The following is a 23,104-nucleotide window of genomic DNA, read 5'->3' on the forward strand; positions in this document are numbered from 1 at the left end:
TACATGTCAGCAACCACTGCACCTCTGCTCTAATTCCACCATGACAGATCCCAGCATGTAATCATCAGTTCAATATTTATTGAGAAAAGTTTACCCCATTAACTAGCATAGTAGGAAAGTATTTATATGATATAAAGACAAAGCAAATACATTAAAAACAGACATTGAAATCATTTAGAACTCCTATATAGACTAAGGGAATCCATTGTCTCGACCAAATGGAATTTCTTTACCAATTTGTTATAGATTTAATATTTGTTATAGATTCCCTGGCAGGAGATGTTAAGCAGTATAATAGCACTGAATTGGAAGACTATTTCACACAGACAAACAAACTGCCCACCCGCCAGCAACCTGTCAGCTCAGTCAGCAACACAGGCCTCAAATTCATCTGCGGCTGTGCACATGGAAATCAGTTAGGAGCTATATAAAAGAAAATGTAAAGCAAAGTTACAGGATTCCCACTTTGCTGAAGGCTGCCAGGTATTGTTTCTGACACTCCATCATTACAGCTGAACTATCCTGTAATGCTCCAATATGAAAATAAATAAATAAATAAATGGACAGAGCTAGAAACTGACTTTCCATCTACCCTACTTAAATACATAAAACAGAGGTATAAGTAAAAGCCCTGGGTTCAAAACAAGAGAAAATTACGAATGAGACACAGCAATTTGAACTAGAGCAATAAGAAGAAACAGGAAGATCTGCACAGAGGACTCCCTTAAGAGGTTAAATCCATTCTGCGATTAAATGACATCTAAATCACAAAGCCTATGGTAGGTGCATATACAGTAAGATTATGGCAAGCTTGCCTTTGCCTCAGTTTCCACTGGGAAATCAACGGCACAGAATCTGTGTCATTGACGGAGCAGTGGAACAGGCTGCCCAGATGGGTTGGGGAGTCTCTTTCCTTGGAGGTCTCCAAGACCCGCCTGGACATGTTCCTATGCGACCTGACCTAGGTGACCCTGCTTCTGCAGGGCGGTTGGACTAGATGATCTCTAAAGGTCCCTTCCAACCCCACCATTCTATGATTCTGTGAAATTACAATAATGAATACTTATAATATAGATTAGGAGGAACATTAATTGCAGCACTGCATGCAACAAAGAGTCATAGAATCATAGAATCACAGAATCATAGAATCATAGAATGGTAGGGGTTGCAAGGAACTTTTGGAGATCATCTAGTCCAACCCCCCTGCTCAAGCCGGTCCATCTAGATTACGTTGCACAGGAATGTGTCCAGGTGGATCTTGAAGAGCTCCAAGGAAGGAGACTCCACCACCCCTCTGGGCAGCCTGTGCCAGGGCTCCATCACCTGAACAGTAAAATAGTTTTTTCTTATGTTTAAATGGAACTCTTTGTGTTTCAGCTTCATCCCATTACCCTTTGTCCTGTTGCTAGATACCATCGAAAAAAGGGATGTCCCAACCTCCTGACATCCATCATTTAGATATTTGTAAATATTAATAAGACTCCCCTCAGTCTTCTCCAGACTAAACAGCCCCAGTTCCTGCAGCCTTTCCTCATATGAAAGATGTTCAGTCCCCTGATCATCTCGGTGGCCCTGCTCTGGACTCTCTCCAGAAGTTCTCTGTCCCTCTTGAGCTGAGAAGTCCAGAACTGGACACAGGACTCCAGATGAGGCCTCACCAGGGCAGAGTAGAAGAGAAGCAGAACCTCCCTCAACCTGCTGGCCACACTGTTCTTGATGCATCCCAGGATGCCATTGGCCGTCTTGGCCACGAGGGCACATTGCTGCCTCACGGTTAGTTTATTGTCAACCAGGACTCCCAGGTCTCTCTCTGCAGAGCTGCTCTCCAGCAGGTCAATCCCCAGCCTGTACTGGTGCATGGGGTTGTTCCTTCCCAGATGCAGGACTCTGCACTTGGCCTTGTTGAAACTCATGAGGTTCCTCCCAGCCCAACTCTCAAGTTGGTCAAGATCCCGCTGAATGGCAGCACAGCCTTCTGGGGAATCAGTCTGTCCTTCCACTTTGGTGTCAAAGACGAGATGAGGTTTCACCCAAAAAGAAAGACAAGGTTTCACCCAAACACTACCAGCACAACAGAAGAAAATTCTCTGTATTATACAATATCATGCAAATTAGTCCTACTATATTATATCCATTTGCCATAAACATAGACAACACCAAAATTTTGGCAGACACTAATTTTTGTTTCCTTGACCCTCAGTCCCCTGGTTTCTTAGTAAATAGTAGTGAATTTTAGATTACACTGTCAAAAAAAAATTTCCTCTCTGGAGAATTTTATCAGATAACTGCTTCCTGCAAGGTGCCTTGAACCTCTCCTGAAGATCAGATGTTGGATAGCACTGGACACATGACACAAAGCTAAATAGAGCCCTTGTCTGATCCAGGATGACAACTCTCAGGCTTCTGATAAGATTAGTTGATGGTGATTCTGATGAGAGGTTTTTCCAGAGAGGAACAACAAGGGGAACAAAAGGAGTGAATTCCTTGTGGGAAGAATCCCACAGGAAGGATGCTTAGGCGAGCTATGTGAAATTGTGAAATTCCTCTCATGAAACACCCTCACACTCATCCCTCACCGCTCACCATGAGCTAAGCAGGGGGTCCTGTTCCCAGAACACGGGCTTCCCAAAGGAATCTCCAAAGAATACAGACATCTGTTTGTGGATCCCTAGCTCTGCAAAGGCCACCATGCCCTGCCCTCTCTGCCCCTGCTTCCAGGCACAGCATGGAAATAATGTCACTGCATTGCCACAGCATCTTCAACCCACTGAAGTCCTAGATGACAGCCATCCTCTAACCACTTCCCCATCCTTCGGCTGCCCTAACAGCAAAAAGTACCTTGTTTCAAAGCCATATCTCCAAAAGAAGGAATAGAACTTAAAAGGGATTGCAGTCAGGAGTCTTAGTGACACATGTCAACAAATGTTGGAAGGGCAGCCCCACCATCCAGAAAAGTCATGCGAACAGAGATCACTGTCAACAGCATCTCATTGGACTGCGCTCTATCTAAATATGCTATAGGAGTGACTTAATGTTCTGGACACAAACCAATTGATTTTGGTAATGAAAATCAACTGGGATTTGATGTAAAAACAACAGATAGTAAAATCAGGTCATCATGAACATGAACCTTTTGCTTTTTCATTAACACAAGCCAAACAAAAGTCTGAGAAAGACAAGGAATAAATCAGCTAACTGTTCCAGAAACATCTATCATGGTCTTGAATAATACAGATGTGTCATGAGCAAAATCATCATCCACCCACTGTGCCACCAAAAAACCCAAACCAAATATGACTTAATACAGAAGAAACAGTCATCCATGCTCTCGGTCAAACTTTCTACATACATCTCAATGGCTCAAGGCTTGAGTTGCAGACAAAAGTACCCCTGGACTGTGGTTTCAAATCTCTTTCCCCTCACCCTTGTGTTTCTCAATCTGTTATCACTTTGCTTAATTCCAGCATGAATTCATTCTGTCAGTCACAAAAGGCTCAAAATTCTGCCACACTTGGCTTTGGAAAGAGCACTAATGCTTGTATTTTCACTTTTCAAATTGCTATTTGCAGCACATCTTTTTATTTTAACCCCCAGGATTTCCCCACAACTGTGGGGAAATGAAACTGAACTTCTGCATCTCGAGAGGAGAACATTGCGTGGGCACCTTCCTGACAAGCCCTGGACCAATTTTAGGATGAGTGGTTCCCACATGGTGGTTTAAGTCAGGCCGTTCCCAGCTGGGAGTGCTTGCCAAAGGTTGTTTCACAGTTGCAGGAAAATGTGTTGTGAATATATACCACAAACACAGAAAGAGAAGAGCCTAGTGCTGAACATGAATGGAATTCATGCTTGAATACACACAGAAATATTTCCCCACATTCTTACAAGTATTAACAGTGGAAGAAAAGAGACTGCTGAGGGCAGAATTGAGGTCTAGAGATGGAGCACATCTGTGGAGGGAGCAGTTTGATTCTTGAAGGTCTCTCACCAGTAGGAGAGCCTTGTCTCCAAGAGCAGAGGTGACTGTGGTTGGGTATCCTACGCTCTGTGGTGCAGCTACTCTTGCATCAGTCCCATTTTCCATTCCCTCTGGGACTACAGCAGGAAGTCCCAACCCCTATCTTTAGGGAATTCAAAGGAACAATTTCACTGATAAAGCCCCACCACAGCCCCACTGGACATAGACTTCTAAAACGCCGAACCTTAACCCTCATCTGCTGAGCTTCTTCCTTTCCCAATCTCAGTCGGACATGAAAACTATCAAGTTGATAAACATTGTGCTTGAAGTTTCCAAACCACATTAAAGTGTAAGGACTCAGCAACTGTCCTGAAAATCCGGACAATTTCCTTTTGTGCTCTACACCCACACAGCACAAAGGGCTACTGCTTTCAGTCTTTGAAACATCTGACAAAAAATAGGTTCAGCTTGGTCGTTGCTGTTCACACGTTAAAAAAAACAGCACTGCCAAAAAAAAAAATCTTCCAATCTCTCCAGTAGCAAATGTTTAGGGTTCTAAATGTATCAGGTGCTTCTGTATTTAAAAATGTTTACTAGGGCACAGGCCAAGTCCTGGTTTCCTCCAGTATGAGCAATAGAACTGGAAGATGCTAGCCTAGCCCAAAGGAACTGCTCCAGATTTACACCAGCTATAAAGGAATAAGATCTACCTCTGTGTCGAGCAAAACATCTGTCTGATAAAAGAGCAGTAAGTGACCTAAGTGATTTTCTGTAGCAACAGGAGAAAGTCTGATACTTAAACTCCATGCACTCATTTTTTAAAAACCTGTGTTAAACAGCAGGATCTGACTCTTCTGTCTTATGCCAATGTAGTCTGTAATTTTTAAGGGAGCCCAGTTTCCATGAAGTTCCAGACAAATGAGAAACGCAGTTTTTCTGCACTCCATTAAGCTCTCCAGCCCTAATCCCAAATCAGACCCATGTATCTGTGTGTATGCACAGCGTTTCAGCTAAGTACTGAAATCAAATTGAGACCTTAACGTATGAACTTCCATCTGAACAGCACTTTTGGAGAAGTCAGGTTAGTTATTGCAAGAAATTAACCTCAGTGCTGATTACATTTGACCTGGAAATTCTTCCATCATTTTTTCCAGCTGGTCGTGAAATTGAAAAGTCCATCACTCACTGGGGATTTTGATGATCTAGTTCCAGCTGGAGTAACTGTAGATTCATACAGTACTGTTCACAGATAAGATTGTAGTAGAGTTTATTTACCTTCCAGCTGCTAATTGTGAGGTATTGCTTCTGTGTAGAAACATGGAAATACAGTCAAATTATCAATTGTTTTTTTTCTGAAAATGTGGCAACATAATCATTGATCCAGGCTGCAGAATCTGATCTTTTCAGGGTTTAAACCGAGACTTTCACATTGACAAAAGCTATTGATTAAACTTATTGTCATACAAAGTCTAGCACTGGGAGATTGAACTTAATATGGCTACAACGCTTTCAAGTCAACCACTATGTGTACAGTCTTTAGCATATATGTATGCAATATAATTTGTGGAATAAATATGTGTCAGCTATCAAGGAAACATGTGAGTACTATGCAAAACACAGACAAAGGTAGCATCCCTTCCCACATCTGTCAAAATATGTGTGTGCATAGAAATATAAGAGAGATGAAATGTCCAGCACTCATATAACAAAAAAAACCCCACATAATTTCCTTAAATTCATTTTTCTAATAGGGACTCTCACAGCTTGAAAACTGCATATTGCTTTAGGCAAAATGAAATTATTAAATAGACACATATAAGCTAAAGGACCTCCTTCTGTCACTTCCTTATGAAACTCTCTCTAATAACTCCTGAATCATCGACTATGTCTGTGATTCTCCTCTAGTACCCATCAGTAAATGGAAGCTCAGCAGACACCCACAGAGACTGAACTGCAAGAGTGGACCATACAGTGGTGATGAATCAAGTTTCATCATGAACACTTGAATTGGGAAGTGCTGGACAGCCTGAGTAAGAGTTCTTGGTAAAGAAGCAGTGAAGGAAGGTGAAATGGGATGAAAAGCACAGAGAAAAATGTGATACAAAACATCTAACCACTTCATCAGTAACTTTCAAAGTCTCCATATGAGTAGAAGAATAGAGATTTTTAACACTGATCCAGAAGAAGTGTGATCAACTTATCCAGGATGTCCAAGTCAAGCTGTGAAAGGATTAATTTCTTTCCAAAAGAAAGACAATGAAACAGAGACAAAGAGTTTGAAAAAGTCTGCATTCTGCTTTGGAGCACATACTCTTACACATTTAAGGATGGGGCAGGGGAGGAATATGAATTTCCAGAAAAATATTTGTAAATAATAGTCTCAACCAGACTACAGAGAAGCATCCTTCTGTTGTCTACCATGCCTGAGCCAACCCTCAGAGGTATGCTCCCAGCATGCAGAGCACCAGCTTTTCCCCTGAACAACCTAAGCTTTTCCCATTGGAACTGACAGGGTGCGCATGTCCCTCAGTCTCTGGAACAGGAAGGTGAACCAGGGTCTCTTAGCTCACAAGGTCCACCTTCTCCCTGGGCAGTGGTTTTGCCATGGTTTGCACAATGGAAAACCTTTCCAACAGGAAGCAGGAAACCAGTCTCCCAGCATAGCTGGTCACTGGAGGAGCCCATATGGGAGTGGGATGCTGAAGTTCAAGCTCAAGCTGTGAAGGAAGCCTGGCAAGGATCTGAACCCATATTTCCTGTATCCAGGGTGGGTGTCTCAAGTCTGTGCCTATTCCTTCTTGGGCATAAGTACCTCCTTAGCAGAGACAAATAATATAGGGAAATTAGCACTTTCCTGGGGAAAAGAAAGAGGAAAAAAAAAACCCAAATCAAACAAAAAGAAACCCCAATGTATCTGTATCAAAGCTGATGAATCAGCACTTCCCGAGCAGGAAAACGTCTTCTTGGAGTGGTACCGTCAACTCTCCTCCCGGGCAGCTCGAGACATGGCTGCTGCCGGCCGCCAGCACGGGCAGCGCCTGAACACCGTGCCTTGACCACTCTGACGGGCACAGCGGGTACACTGGGCACTGCTCCGGGACCGCTGCTGCGGGTACCGAGGGTACAGAGGACACCGCTGCGGGACCGCCGCGGCGGGCACAGCGGGTACACTGGGACCGCTCCGGCGGGCACAGCAGGTACACCCGACACCACTCCGGGACCTCTCCGGCGGGCACAGCGGGTACACCGGACACCGCTCCGGGACCTCTCCGGCGGGCACAGCGGGTACACCGGACACCGCTCCGGGACCTCTCCGGCGGGCACAGCGGGTACACCGGACACTGCTCCGGGACCTCTCCGGCGGGCACAGCGGGTACACCGGACACTGCTCCGGGACCTCTCCGGCGGGCACAGCGGGTACACCGGACACTGCTCCGGGACCTCTCCGGCGGGCACAGCGGGTACACCGGACACTGCTCCGGGACCTCTCCGGCGGGCACAGCGGGTACACCGGACACCGCTCCGGGACCTCTCCGGCGGGCACAGCGGGTACACCGGACACTGCTCCGGGACCTCTCCGGCGGGCACAGCGGGTACACCGGACACTGCTCCGGGACCTCTCCGGCGGGCACAGCGGGTACACCGGACACTGCTCCGGGACCGCTCCGGCGGGCACAGCGGGTACACCGGACACTGCTCCGGGACCGCTCCGGCGGGCACAGCGGGTACACCGGACACTGCTCCGGGACCGCTCCGGCGGGCACAGCGGGTACACCGGACACCGCTCCGGCTGGCACAGCGGGTACACCGGACACCGCTGCGGGACCGCTCCGGCGGACACCGCGGGTACAGTGGGGCACCGCGCCGCGCAGGGACCGCTCCCGGGACTCAGGTGCGGGGCAGCCCGCGCCTCTGCCCGCTTGCGTGGTGGAGCGTGACGGGTCGGGCGGCCGCCGCGCTAACCGCAGAAACGCCGCACTGCTCGGCCGCTGGCCTCGACGCCCGTCCCGAGTGGGTCTCGGGTTTTCCCCTCCCCCGTCGGGACTCGCTCTCGCTGCCCGCCGGTCGCCGAGCCCGGCCATGCTGCGTGCTGCCCCCGCGGAAGCCGCCTGCACATGGGAGCCCCGTGCGTGACACGGACCACCGATCCGCTCCACGCCGTGTGGTGCGACGAGCCCAAGCAGGATCGGCCCTTGGCGGCCCCCACGCATCCCTGCTCCCAGGTGACCGGCAACACACTGCTGGGATGCGCTTCCCACTCAGCAGGCCCAACAGGACCGGCTCCTCGCTCAAAGTGAAATAAAACTCGCTGGAGAAAGGCACATGTGAACCGATCCATCGTGGCACACGAAGCGCTGCGGGATGCAAGCTCCGGCGAGCAGCTCCACGCCACTCTCCAGAGAGACCCAAGCCGGGTACCCGCGCGGCCGCCCCCGGCAGGAAGACGCGGCCGATGCTCTGCCGTCCTGCCCGGGCGGGAGGCGGCAGCTCTTGGACTTTTTCGAAGGAAATGGGCAACTTTTCCGCTTCATGGGCAGAACTGGGAGAGGCTGACACTTGGAAACAAAGCGAGGAATCAAAAAACCTGCCCTGCGGCCAAGACGTGCCTTCTTTCCGCCGATGCGCCGGTTCGGACATATCGCGGAACGGCTGTGCCTGGGGCCCTGGAGGGGCTCGCCTCCGCGCCGCCTTGCCCAGAGGAGGGGAGGCACGGCAGGTCCGCACGGCCGGCACCCCCGGGGCTCCGGTCCCGGGCCGCTCGCGGAGCACACCGCCGGAGCTCCGGCAGCTCATGACCACTCGGGATGCGGCGTTTCTCGACTCTGAAAATCGGGGATCGCTCCACCCGGCCGTAACCAGGGGAGAGGGACGGAGGGGAGGCAGGTGCCCGCCGGCACTGGCCGACGAGCGGGGTGAGGCAGGAGCGGTCAGGGGCGGGGGAAGCGCCGCCGAGGAGGCACATCGCACAGGGCAGGTCGCGGAGAGCAGGAGCTGGATGGGGCAGCGGGTCCCGGCGGACCCTTACCTGCGAGCAGTAGGGCGGCTCCCAGCAGCACGGTCCCTGAGAGCAGCTGGAGGGGCATGGTCCTGCCCGCGGGAGCGCAGGGCTCTTTCCCTGCCGACGGCAGCGAGGCGGAGGCGGAGGCGCCGGCTGAACTCCGACCGGCTCTCCTCGGTCCCAGGCTCCTCCCGCGGTGGCGGAGATAACGGCGCAGCGCGGCGCGGAATCCGCATCCAGCAGCCCTCGAGCCCTCCCCGCCCGCCCCGGCCCGCGGAAAGGGAGTGTCCGCTGAGACCCGTCCTGCCGGCTTCACCTCCCGCGGACATCAGTTGCCAGCCAGCCCCTGCCTCGCAGATTTATAACTTCTCCACCCCTCACGGCGCACCTCTCCGCCCCCCCCGGCCCACATCCTCCGCCGGGAGCACGCCCTCCCGGGACGCGGCCCCCGCCCGCCTGGCCGCCCGCACGCCCGGCGGGCAAGGGGCTGCTCGTCCGCGTGTCTCCCGGCCCCCGCCGAGCCCGGCCGTGCCCTCCCGCCGGAGCCCGGCGCTAGGGACTTTCCAGCTGCCGTAGCCACTGCGCTGCCGGGGTGGGGAGCAGGGCTGGCTGACTGCCCGCTCGCCGCCGGGCTCCTGCGGGGAGGGCACGTACCGGCCTTAAGATTCCTTGACCAAAGGCTGTGCTCTGGGTCTCCCTGTCCCGCAAAGCCTCTCTCCTGCTTCGCAAGAAGACCCTAGCAGCGCTCCATCCCTGTTGCGGCTCCTGGGCCGGGAGCTATATCGGGCCGCTGCCGCACAGCCCTTCTCCGGCCGTCGGGCGTGATGATCGGAGCTCCCCAAAGCACTGCCCGTGCCCCGGGGCGCCGGGGCTCCTCTCTCCTCCTTCCCTGGGGAGGAGCAGCAGTGCAGGCTGCCCTGCGTGGGATCTGACCCGAACCAGCGTGGGTCCCTTGTCAGCAGCACCGTGCACTACGAGCAGGGATGCCAGGAAGGGGCAGCACTGGCTAAGGATGCTCCAGGAGTCTGCCCTGCCAGACTGCCTTCGCTGACCCTAGGACTACCCTAGAAATATATTTATCCTTCCTGTGCACTTACCTTATGTTTTCCATAGGTGTTCTGTTTTGTGAAACACCAGAAGAGAGCTTGTGACGACAAAACTCCAGACCCATGTTTCCACTTTTCCCCTGTGCAGCCAGAGAAAGGCTATTGGATGAATCAGGTCTTTGGTTTGACCCAGTATAGCCTTTCCTATATTCCCATGCTATGAAACAAGTCGCAAGAGGTTCTGCATAGGGCAGGTAAATATGATCACCCACATTTTACAAAGAAGGAAGTGGAGGCATGTAGAGAGGTTAGACGGCTAGTCCAAGGTCATAGGAAGCTGGTGACAAGGGCCAGAAATAGAACTCCTGTGTCCCACCAGACCATCCTGTGCAAGAAAAAAAAAACAACAAAAAAAAAAACCTGACGAGAAGTTGGTGTTGTTTTTAACTTGAGATCTGTTTAACTTTCAAATTTTTAAGCCTGTGAGAATATTTCCTGCATGCTTCTGTCCAACTCCTCTTCATAAGTGACAGCCCAAGCTCAGAATTTAAGCCTGGATTCTACTATCTTCCTGTCTCCAGCTGAGACCTTGAAAATAAAATAGTTATGGATACCTTCGCCCTCATCTGCCCACACCATGGGGAGAAGAACCCAGAGGGTTTTTTTTCCCAAAGAGGATGACTCATAAGAAATCACCTCCTTCAGTGGAAAGGACAGCAGCTGGGAAAACAGTCAACCAGTGAGGACAGACCAACCAGAACTGGGACACTGGGCATCCTGACAGCTCAGACCCCCTAGAAGCAAGGGCTCCCTGTGGAAGGAGCTGAGGGAACTGTATGTCCCTGCCTTTGATCTACCCAGTGCTGAGTACGTGCTGAGTCTGAGATGATGCAGGCCTCAACACAAGTTCAGCAGCCATGCCACACCAGTTCTTCCCCACCCTCTTCACACCTCCTACATCACAGCTGCATTCGGTCATGGCCCTCCAAAGACCACAGCACTTTGGCAAGACATACCTCTTTCCCTCTCCAATGGATGTCATCAGCTCCCGACCCACTCAAGGAGCTCAGGATCGGGGAGGCTAAACCTGAAGAACTGTTCCTAACCCCTCAACACTCTTCGTGTGCTAAAGCCTGGGTGAGAGGATATGTGGAGCCTGCGTGATGTCTGATAAGAGCCTAGCACTGAGATACAGGGAAGAAAAGAGGCAGCAGACATTCTCATAAAGCAAAATGAAGGTATGGTGGGAAGCCTGTGCCTGGAACTAGATGAAAGGCACCTCTAAACACGTAAGCTGTAGCACCTGGACAGGTGGACAGTGTGTGTATGAGGGGGGGTTGCATGGAACCTATTTTATCTCATTTTTAGCATACTACCATGTAACTGGCAACACCTAATTGGGTGAGAAATTATTTGGAAGAGTGGTTTAGGTGCTATGGCCAAACAAACACTAAGGAGCTGGTTACAGACCTGTCTCAGGCAAATGTCCATCCTGCAGGCAATACGATTTCTTCATACCAGAATCTCAGGCCTTGGTCTGATGCTAAGTGGTGGCATATGTGAGGACAATTTTTTTCCTTGGAATAAAGGATGCATAACTGTTATTCTGTTCCCTTCAGCTCTGAAATGTGCAAAATGTCCTTTTCCTAGCCTTTGTTTAAAAGACTGTTACTAAATACTAGAAAGGAAATCAGCCAAATTTAGCAGCTGAGGGTATGCCTTCTTTGAAATATATCAGGCAAACATCCTTGCTGCAAGGCTGATCATCTGCTCAATCTCCAGTACTAGAGAAGCCACAAAAGAGAGAGGAGGAACAATCTGTAAACATCTGTTTTCCCTTGTGACCCAGCAGTCCCTTGAGTTGTTGAATTTTACCTTACTCTGGAGGAAGATGGCTTCTACCAAGCCTTTTGCTTGAACAACCCATACGTCTGACACTAAGCTGATCAGTTTTCAGGCAGCAAAAGCACCAGCTCTCCAATAGGCATCCTGTACCCCTCCCTGGCCAACAAGACTCATTGGAACAACACAGAAAATGAGCAATAGGAAATTGAGAAGACAAGTCATTGGGGCATTCAGCTCCTAGGTCCACCTTGAGCAGCAGACTACCATGATGCAAAGAAACACAAACACCACCCTGAGAACACAGGACTATTTAACACTAGCTGACTATTTAACCAGGGCATTACTTCTTGTCTGCTCTCTGCTAGTCTTTATGACTCTTGCATGTCTGGCTCCAAGAGTTAGGTGGGGTGGAGACTCCTCTCAACCCGGATATGACTTAGTCAAGTTGTTGGGACACATCCTGAGGCTGTGGATTCTACTCCCCATTGGAATTAGGGCACTTGGAACATCCTGAGTTGAGGCTTTAGACAAGTCTCCAGGGAGGAATTGCTTGGACAGTTCCTGTGGACCTGGCAAAAATAAAAAGCCTGGAAAATCCCACTCAGACCAGCAGCTCCTAACCTGACCTGACTCCTTCCAGTCATGGAAGCAATTTTTTATTTGCACTGGTACTCAAAATAGCTCCTTATGGCATTGGTTCCAATGTTCAGAGCATGACACAAAAGGCTACCACCTGCCAGATCTGCACACCAGGTGCCTGCCCATAGCACTGCATGGGGCAGAGTTACAGCTGAGTGGCCTCATGATATCTGTAGATCTTTGTACTCACAGAAAAGAAGTAGACATCTCACAGGACAGACTAAGCTGCCTTTGAGATGGTCCCAAGCTCCAGCCGCTGGGAGAGAAGATGTCAAAGCAGAGCAGATTGGGTCTCCCTCTGCAGGTCTTCTGAGGAATCTGCATCAGCCAAGTGTTCTAAGAGGATTGGGTGCTCCTGGGACCAGACCAACAATTTAAGCAAAGCAATATTTCAGTCACCTGAAAACATTACAATTTCTTTCAGAGCAAGTGAGGAAGGATCCAATGGTCACTCTTCACCAGCACGAACCTTATCCATCCCATAGTCCCTTGTTCCTTGTCACTTGCACTAGCGGAACTGTTTCTGGGATTCACAGCCATTTCTGGGGCTCAGAGTAAAAAAGTTTAGTGAAATAATCCAGGTTGTAACTTGCCTGCTTTCTATGGAATGCCAGTGGAAACCTAGGTTGTTTCACTGTGACAGTTTCCAGCACATCCCGACAACAGGAGACCCAGTGAACTGTGACAACTGAAAGAATATTGAAGCATTTCAGTCTGACCTAACAACTGAGGAGGCTGTCACCTGGAGCAAGATCCTAGGTGAGATGGATCATGTCTGCTCTATCCAAGGTCTTTCTCTGATGCTGTTTTCCTCTCTCTTCTCAATGAGGTGTTTTCAATCACCATTATTTTGACATCCTCTGATCCCGTCTCCCTAGAACAGGAACAGGGTTTAAGCAGCACCTTATCAATTAAATCCCATTTACCATCATCATTATCACTTTAGCCACTGCTGTTATTTGGACTTGCCCACTAGATTGAAAGTTGCATGTAAACCAAAGCAGAGTTCTTTAGTTTTCTCCAGGACTGTGGGGAAAATAAAAGCTGAGACCTCTTCTCTGTGCTACAGTGTTTACTGGAACAGCTACGTAGACCTGCCTGCCAGGAACATGCATAGGGAAGTGCACGCAGAGACATAAACTACTGCTGTGGTTGTGCTTTCCCTCAGCAAGGGTGAGCTTTACCTTACATTAGAGAGACTCTTGGCTCTGTACCCAGTCAGTGTGGGTGACAATGACAGACAAAAGCTATAGCAAAGAATTAGTCCTTGCAGGACAGCCTCACAGCACTGTTGCCCATCCTTTGCTGAAGAGACGACAGCTCAGAGCAATGATTGCATCACCTCTTCATCCAAATTTCTCACCTGCACCAAAGCTTGGTCTACTTTTGAGGGTGGGAAAAACAGGCAACTGTGTAACTGTTTCCAGAAAGCAGAGGCAACAGGAGCACATAACTTGCTGCTGCTCATTTTTTGTCATAATTAGTCAACTGGCATGAGCAAATAATCAGATTACCTGGGACTTTATTGGGAAGTTAGGAAGCTAATAAATGAGAGCTCCTGCAATAGTCAGGCCTAGAGAGTATCCATCTTTCAAGAGTTTCAGGGGCTGAGCTGAGGAGCTTAGATGGGGCAGCACAAGGACAGCACCTTTACTGGCAGTAACTGTCATGAAGAAAGGTAGAGATGAGGATCTGCCTCTCCTGGCCCTTGGGCGCTACTTTTACACTGAGGTCATACCACTGGTCCCTGCTTATGCTACACCATGGTTTGCAGCAGCTACATCCTCACTCAGTCTTGTACCACCACTGTCACTTCGCTGGGCAATCACCAGGCAGTGCCTGATCCTGATCGCTGTGTCTGGACCTAATCCTGATCTGGACTTGCTGTTTCACTTTCTGGATCCTTGCTGGTGCAGCAACTCCTCTCACCAGCCTTTTTACTGCCCTTGACTCACTTGGGAATCAGCTGGCCCTCACTGGTTCCTGGCACATCCAACATGATTTTGGCTCTGCCTGCATCTCCTCTTCCTGCCAGGACCATACAGCAGAATGCCAGTGATTTTATCCCCTCTACTAAAACCAAACTCTATTACAATACACATTTTCTTTCAAAATGCTACACAAATGATTTTATAAGTGTATTCAGCAGTATTTCACTGAATAGGGGGAAAAAAAAAAGAAAATAAGTGGAACAAAAATTTTTTGTCCCTGAAAAACACAAGTACAATAGAAGAATGCTAACAAGCATTTCCACAAGTGCTGGACCCCACTTGCATGCATGCACACCTGCAGCAGTATGGGAATGACCTACTTTCAGCACAGGCCAGTTAGAGTGGTGGTGATGTAGCACTCTCAGCTTCATCTCCCAGGAATCTGAAATCCAGTCCCCAGCCATCGCTTCTTCCCTTTATCCAGGAGGAGATATATTTGTGCCTTTCAGTACATGAAAGTACTAGTAAGTGTTTAGAAAGAGGCAGGACCACATGAAAGGATGGATTGCATCTCCTCCCTGTGGAATTGGGCCAAGGTCACTGCATTTCAGTGGGAAAGGCAACCAGAAGGTCAGCAAAAGAACCACAAAACCAAACCAAAACATGTCAAAAAGGGAAAACTACCCAAAAAAATACTGGGCTATGTAAAGAAAACCAGCCTTCCAACGAAGAGCTCTTTTCCTCTCACCACCCCAAACACTAGCCTCTGGAGACTTAGTGTTTACCTTACCATAATACAAACCAGGCCTGCACACCAAGAGTCCAGGCAGCTGCTGCTTGTGGAGAAGCTGGTGACTCAGGGATGCACATGAATGCCTATGTCCTGATTATTTTGGAACAAATCAGATGTGAACAAAATGTGAACAAAAGCAAACAGTTATCTGACCACAGAAATGATGTTCACAGGAGTATCTTGGGAGCTGTACTGAGAGATGTGGGATACGTGCAGCACTGTCAAGATCCTGCAGCACCAGAGTAATGCCTATGGTTACACCACACGTACCCCAGACAGTAGGGTTGGTGTACTCCCTGCCCCATATTCTGGTTCACTCATATGACTGCAAGCAGAGTGATTTCAAGAGAGAGGACTCGGCATGCAAGTTTGGAGCTCTGGGTCCTAGGAGGTCCAACTCGGCTAAATCAGTAGCAATGCCAGTCTATCAGGCAGGTGGAAAGACAGGGCCCACTGCAATGTTTGCCCAGAACCTCCTCAGAGCTATCTCCAGCTGCAACGTTTGCCCAGAACAATGTCAGAGCTATCTGCAGCTCCATCTGCAAGTAGCATGATGATGTTTCACAGACAAAGGAGAGCTGCACCAGTCCAGGAGAGTGAAAGAGCTCTCCCTGAAACACACTAGAATTGGATTTTCTTTTGTTGTCCAGCCATAATGGAGATGATTTCAAGACAAGAGTTTTAAGATTGTTCTCTTCTACATTTCCTTGAAAAAATAAAAAAGGAAAGCTTAAAAAAAGTATGAAGCCAAACAGCAAAAACAATGAAACAAGATGACAGGAATAGAGAAATGATTGTTTCACTTCCAGTTCCACAAGATACTCGTGGTGACATGGGTGCTTATTACCTTAGTGATGCTTCAGTGTCATTTCCATGCTATGAAATTAATAACTTTGCATCTTTTGGTGCAGGAAAACCATAACTGGCAGATCAGCACAACATGGGGGCAGAAGAGGGTTGCCTGCTGACTCGGCAAGCCTCAGAGCTGCCCATCTGGTGCTTTGAAATCCCGTCTGGGAACAGTCTCTTGTCACTAGGTCTGGCAGACAGGATCCAGCACAGGTCTCAGAGGGAAAATGATCTGTGCATAAACTAATCTCACAAGTTCCAGGAACTGCTGATACAGTTTATGTATGTCCTTACCTTGCAAAACTATCAACTCATCTCCTGAAACTGAGGCTGAGGTTGCTGTTGACAAAAAGGGAAAAATAAGAAGAGCAGACCAGAAGACTTTGGTGGCAGGAGTTCTCTTGAAAGCCTCAGAGTTTGCACTTGAAGTCTCCTCAGTCCTGGTAATGGACAGACAGGGAAGATGGAGAAGGCAGGACTGGGCTGCAGTCATTGAATCCAAACCCCCGTTTGCCCGAACACCACGGGGCGATGACAAACACATCATTTGAAGAAAAAAATGTGGAATGTGTATTATACTTTATTCACAGACAGTCTTTTTGAGGTCACAGACCTTTGCCCCAAAAGGTCTATGTCCATACAGGACTGACTCTGTCTTTTTCCACCCTGCAATACAGCGCTGAGCATCTCCTGTGGAGAGATGGATTAGAAAGACATTTTAATGTTTTATTAACAAGTGTGTGGCCTTTCTGGGACAAGCATTGTGCAACGAAGAAACTGGTTAAAAGCTATTTCATGGAGTCAGACTTTACAGGTAGCATCAACTATGAAAGAGCAGAGCTCTATGATTGTTTTTGTTGTGTTTTTTTTTAACTCTCCCGTCTAGAAACAAACCTTTTTATTTTTTCTTCTTTCTTCCCCAAAGGAGGAGACAAGCAGCCTGCATTCCCATTCAAAGAACACGGAGACGCTCTGCCTCCCACGGCACCTTCAGCCCAAGGCGGGACAAACCCGCCGCTCCCCCCCGTCAGTTGAGGGTGTCCCTGCGGTTCCCTGGACCTTCCCCCTTTCCCTCCTCACCGAGCCCGGGGACTGCACCGGGCGGGGGAACAGGCGAGGGGCAGGCGAGGGAAGGCGGGGGGACAGGAGGGGAAGGAGCGGGGGTAAAGGCGGGGCGAGGCGCGGGTAGCGGAGGCGCGCGGGGGTCTTCCCTTGCGCCGGAGAGGATGCGGAGAGGAGGCTGCTGCCTCTTCCCTTCCCGAGAGCCAGCGAGCCGAATTTCCCGGGGTGTGTACGGTCAGCAATAAAAAGAGAAACGCACGATCCAAGTTAATTTTCCACCCCCGAAAGGAAATGCTGCTTCCTGTATTATGCAAGGCTGGTGCCAACAACACTGACACAGGAGTCTATTGTCCTTTTCACAAAGCGGTGGTGGGGAAGGATGCCTGAGAAAATAGTCCTTTTGCAGGAGCAAGGAGCTTTTGATCTTTGGGAGGGGGGACAAAAAAATGTAAAAAGAGCGTGAGCTGAGCGGGTATGTGTGAGGTGTGCGTGCGGTGTGCGCGTGCGGTGCGTGTGCGGTGTGAGCCTGCGGTATCTGCGTGCGGTGTGCGTGCGGTGTGCGCGTAGGGTATGTGCGTGCGGTGTGCGTGCGGTGTGCGGGGCGATGCGCCGGCCCGGGCCGGTACTGGAGTGCCCCTCGCCGTGCCTCCAGCCCCGTTCAAGAGGCCAGGATGCGCCAAGTGCCTTTCCTTTTCCATAAAAAGAGGTCACACGGCTTCAGTCCTGCTTTCGATGTGTGCAAGCCGGAACAAAGACACCAGGGATTAAGAGCCTTTTCCTGCCCACTCTCCCCCTGTTTAATGCAGATGACTTACAAAACTTCGGTTCCCGGGGAGGAGTAAATATCTCCCCCGTCGGTGCCGGGGCTGCCCCGGCGCCTCCCGCCCGGATCCCCCGGGAGGTCTGCTCAGCTCCACTCCGGCTAGGGCAGGGAGTACACGGTGCTGGGACTGCGGCAAGCCACAGCAGCTTCTTCGCAGGAAAAAAGAAGTGACATCGGAAGAAGAGCCACAGTGTTTCCAAAAGCAGTTTGGGAGAAATACTTTCCTGTCAGAGGCTCGAAAAATACCGCTATTTCCCTTAATAAGTAATGAAGTAATAAAAGAATAAAATGCCTTATTTCTACTGTAGAAGGATACGTCAGTCTGAAAGAAGGAATTTGGATCTTTGGATATATGTGTTCCCTCAATGTTGCTGATGCTCTGTCTTGTTAAATAACTCTTTGAGTTAATCTTTCTTTATAAGAGCTTTTGAAAGAACAATTCTTATTCTCAAAATAGTTCTTATAAACTTTTTTATTAGTTCTTATTAAAGGCAAGTTCCTGCCTTTCTTAATGGGATACAAAACCCATTTCCAAGGGAAGTCTATGTCCAGCAAGAGCAGCAGGGTCAGGTCAGACTTTCCTGGCAGCTCTCTCTGACAGCAGTTCATTATGAGAAAATGCAAATAATTTTCTTTAAATGTGCCTATTTGCCTTCAAAAAGGACACCTAATGCTCCTCTTCACACAGGTGGATAGGTAGATTGAAAGGCATTTTAGGGAAAGATGATATGGGGAATTTTCAGGAATTATTATTATTATTCTGTATAAAAACAGATTGTAGGTTTTTTAAAAAAAAATCCTAAATCTTGCCTAATTTGTTTATGAGAACAAAACAGAACAAAAATCCCAAAGTAAACCAAATAATCAGGTTCCCAGTAACTTGCAAGATGCTCACTGCTAAATTGATGATGGATGATGGTGAGTATCACTGGTGGCCTTCCAAGCCTGGATCTGCATCCACACTCCCTTGCCTCCCTCCAGAGAGACAAAGGTTTGGGTTTGCAGTTTCTAACACCGTGCCCAACTCTGGTCTATGGTTCCTAGCTCCCTCAGAGACTGTCCTTTTCCACGTCAGCTCTCTCTGTCCAGGCTTTCTGTGCAGGCCAGGCATCCTGCTGGCAGGAAGATCTGCGCTCTTTCTGCCTGTGGTACTGCCTGCCCTTCCCCCAGTCCTTAGATGTTTGCCATTCAAGTTTATCTCCCACAGACTCTCCATAGATTTCTATTATCTGGAACAAGCCCCAGAGGCACAAATCTTTAAAAGCATTAAAGTGCCTAACTCCCATCAGAATGAGGGATGTTGTTGTCTAAATACAGCTGATAATTTACAAAGTTGCTCATGATTGTGTAAGAGGTCACGTAAGTACCTACAGTCTGACACTGGCAAAGAACTAAGTTACCTTCATTATTACTGCTCCTGTTCCTACTTTGATTATTCAATATTGGTGCTAGGGTGTACTCACAAGTCCAAGTTGGGAGTTAAGAATCCACCAGGAGAAGGAGTGTAAGGAGAAAAGGTTCTGCTTAAATTTCACAGCCTAAGAGTATGCTGAGAAACTGCAAGTACATCTGACACAGGAGTGGTAACAGCAGGGAGATTATCATGAGCTGGCAGAGCACAAGAGTGCATTCAGGTGCCTTCTGCTTTCAAGGGTTTTTTGGAGTTGACAACAGAATTCAGTCATGCCACTAATATGTTTCTTCTGCCCACTGGTGACGGCTGGTCACTGAGCATCAGACAATGCCTGCTGGAACATCTGCTACCAAGCCATGGAAGAACAAGTTATCCTAGCTTCTTGGGCTTCCTTTGGGGAGGGACTGGAAATGGGTGGAATCCCTTCCTTGCTCTCACCTCTGTCTGTACATGTCTGAGCTCTTTGTGGCAAAATGCAAGGCCAAACATTTAGATGAATTTAGATCCTTGGGAAACAGCTGGTCATCTACACTGGATTCAGTCAGCAATGAGTTTAAGGTGCCCATCATTTTGGTGAGATGGATGAAGCTTATTAAGAGAGGAAATAGGCACAGCCCTAAGGGATAGAATACACCAAATGAACACCTAAAAATAAACTCTTTGTTTTTCCTGTTCCATGAAAGCTATTGTTGAAGTTGCCACAGAAATATTTTGTAACTGTGAAACAAAAAAACCCACCCAAGAGGTAATCTCTCCTCTACCTGTGGTTTCTCAGAACAGTACAAACCTTGCAAAAATTTCAGTGCATTTGAAATAATTGATACAACCAGATGGGGGCAAATTTGTAACTGTTCATCATCAATATAACTCCAACCCTACCCCCCTCATTAGTAATAGATCTAGTTCAAGCTCTTTAAAATCTCTTCCAGCTGAAGGTGTCAGTTTATCTGCTTTGTAAGAGGTAAATCTGCATAAATACAGTAATTTGGGAGGTCACGTAAGGATGAAATGATGGGTCTGACTTCATACAACACAATCTATGGGGTCAGAGAATTAATTCCTTGGTCAAGTCATCAAAACCAGTTCTTCTGCAGACAGATATATTGTTCAATTCCTTTCACTCTGTATCAGGTGCTAGAAATGTAGTGCTGTGACCACAGGAACTACGGAAATCTGGTTTCCTATGTAGCTTGAGGTTTTTGTGTTTGAGAAAGTGTGAGCTTTGCTCAATGCCTTTCCCATGGGTAAGTGTTCATAAAGCATTTAAATGCCCCAGTGAGGCCAGGGACATACTGGTGATTATTATGGTATGAGTTCACACCAAAGCCTTTCTCACAGTTGGTTCTCACGTGGGTTCTCTCTATCTAGTCCCTACTGTCATGAAAACTAGGACTATAATTAGCTTTAAAAACTATTCCTTTATGTCAGCTTTAATTAAAACTTGCCAACAGATTCCAAAGGGAGAAGGAACATTTTTGGTGAGCTAGAAACCATGTAGGTACACACAGGTTGCTCCTACAACTCTGATTTCTTTAGTAAACAATGGTAATTGCTTAGATTTTTTTTTCCTGTCCCAATTCTTTCTAAAGAAAAGTTGTATCAGAACTTTATTCCTGTACTTTAGAGAATTTCTTCCAATTTCCAGCTTAAGTTCCTGCTGAGTTTACATTTTTTCCAGTTTTATACTGACTTTGTCTATTCTAAATACCATTTATTTACAGATATTTATCCCTCAATAAATTTCTACGTCAGACACAGAATCAACTTTACTTTTACTGTAATTGTCTCCTCTCATAGGATAGGAATGCCCTAGTAGACATTCGCTACACATAACTCAATTTTAACTCATTTTTCTTGACCATGCAAAACCACTGTGCCTTTTCATGGCAGTTTCACAGTGATGGGTCATGGCCATTCTGAGATACTGAAAATACTTTTTGATAGGCTTTCTTTTCTCTGTATCACTGCTAACACATAACTGCAAAACTTAGAGCTGATATTTTCGAGGAATTTACTCAGAACCAAAGTCATTGAGCCATTCTGCTTCCTGATCTCATGAAGTTGTGAGAACAGCATGACTCACCAATTTTGGTAAGTTATTTTAAGCACAATATACAAAAATAGTCCATTTTGAAAGTTGGTTTTATAGGGGATTTTCTACTCTTTCCTATACATGCACACAGAAATTAGTGAGACTTGCAACTATAGGGAACGAAAACTAATTCTGGTTCACCTTGCTGAGGAAAGGGATGAGTGCTCCCTGCAGAGAATATAAGAACAGAATATTGCAAGAAAAACCAAACCAAAACATACTACTATTCCAGAAGACAAACTGTAAAAATGTAAGTGAAAGAGTTTTCAACCACTGAAATTGCATGCTGCTTCAGAAGACAGCTTCGCGATAGAAACAAGAACCCCAGTGCTTGCAAAAATCCAGTCTATTTAACCCCAAATATAGGGATCTGAAAGTGAATGCTTTATTTTGTATTTCACAGGAAATGTACCTGTTTGCATTTTCACGTCTCCTCCTGGGTAAGGATCCTGAAATTCTTTAAAAAAAAAAAAAATCACAGATGAACAGTTGCAACATTTTGGAAATGAGAAACATCCTCTTTTCTGTACTAGTCTGCTTCTCGGTAACCACATGCTACTGAGGGCATGAAAAGGCTGTAAGAGCCCTATCTGTCCAGGATGGAGTACGCCTTGAAGTTCTGTGATGTGAAATCTTTCTCCCTTGAGAACTGACGAGGAAAGGAATCTTTTAGTCAGGTACTTCTTCACGTTTCTTCAGCAACCCCACTATTTTGGCCCCCACACAGGGCTCAATTTCCTTGCCAAACATAGGTGTCTTATCTCACCTGTAATCACCTGGGACACACAAGCATAGCATGGGTCCAGCACACCCAGGCCTCTCAGAAGCAATGGCCAGAGTCCAGGAGGGATTCCCTGGGGTCTGTATTGTAACTGGATGTGAGTGTTTAGACAACTGAATTTTCCTTTAGGATTACTTCTTAACAAGCCTCAGAAATTTCCATCTTCGCTTCTAGCTAAGACACTGCTGAATTCTTTTGAAATGATGTGTAATTTAATACCACTTAATGCCTGGTATTTTCTAAGGAATTTATTTTCAAAGGCATTTGGACCTAGATTTAGCCTAAGTCCTAAGTAACTGATATTTTCTACTGTTTGCACACTTTTGAAGACCTGGAGTAAGCCAATAGGAAACAGAAGCCACAGGGACCAAAGTGGGCACACAATCACAACCACACCGGTGGAAGCAGACAGATTGCAACTCATACTGGTAGTACGAGTATAGCCTTTGAACTGGAAATACAGAGGAGCTGAATGAGTTGAGATGACTGAATAAAATCAGCCTGGGTCTGGAGACAGTAAAGTCATATTTGGTTGAAGTTATTTCTGAGCCAAGACACTCTACTGCAAACTACTCCATGGACTTGACCTGGTCTCCACAAGGCGGATCTACCATCCAAGCTCTTTTGTTTTGTGGGGATGCAATTTTTGTTTTCTGAGGTTTTTTTCTCTATTTTCTCTTAAAAAAGGTGGAACAGAAGTTAAATTGGAAGACTGTTAAATTGCCTATTTCAGCAATCAAGTCTTGTTGGAGATGATGAATGTTGTTGCCCCATTCTCAACTAGAAACATGCCTTCCAGGAATTCTGAGAGAATGAGTTCAAAAGCTCTAGTATTGGTTCTCCTATCTTTTCTGCAGTGCTGAAAACCTTCT

The 23,104-nt window shown here is 47.6% G+C and overlaps 1 protein-coding gene across 4 annotated transcripts in view; it reads right to left on the reverse strand.

Moving 5' to 3' along the window:
• Positions 1 to 9,272, reverse strand: part of FLT1 (fms related receptor tyrosine kinase 1) — a 144,327-nt gene extending 135,055 nt beyond the window's left edge. For all 4 annotated transcript variants that reach the window (XM_061993172.1, XM_061993188.1, XM_061993162.1 and 1 more), the window contains exon 1: positions 8,985 to 9,272. In XM_061993172.1, coding sequence (XP_061849156.1) covers positions 8,985 to 9,042 — 58 coding nt within the window. In that variant the 5' untranslated portion in view covers positions 9,043 to 9,272. The remainder of the gene's footprint in view (positions 1 to 8,984) is intronic.
• Between the last annotated feature and the right edge of the window lie 13,832 nt (positions 9,273 to 23,104).

This window comes from Colius striatus, chromosome 1, assembly GCF_028858725.1.
Source record: "Colius striatus isolate bColStr4 chromosome 1, bColStr4.1.hap1, whole genome shotgun sequence".
Lineage (NCBI taxonomy): Eukaryota > Metazoa > Chordata > Aves > Coliiformes > Coliidae > Colius > Colius striatus.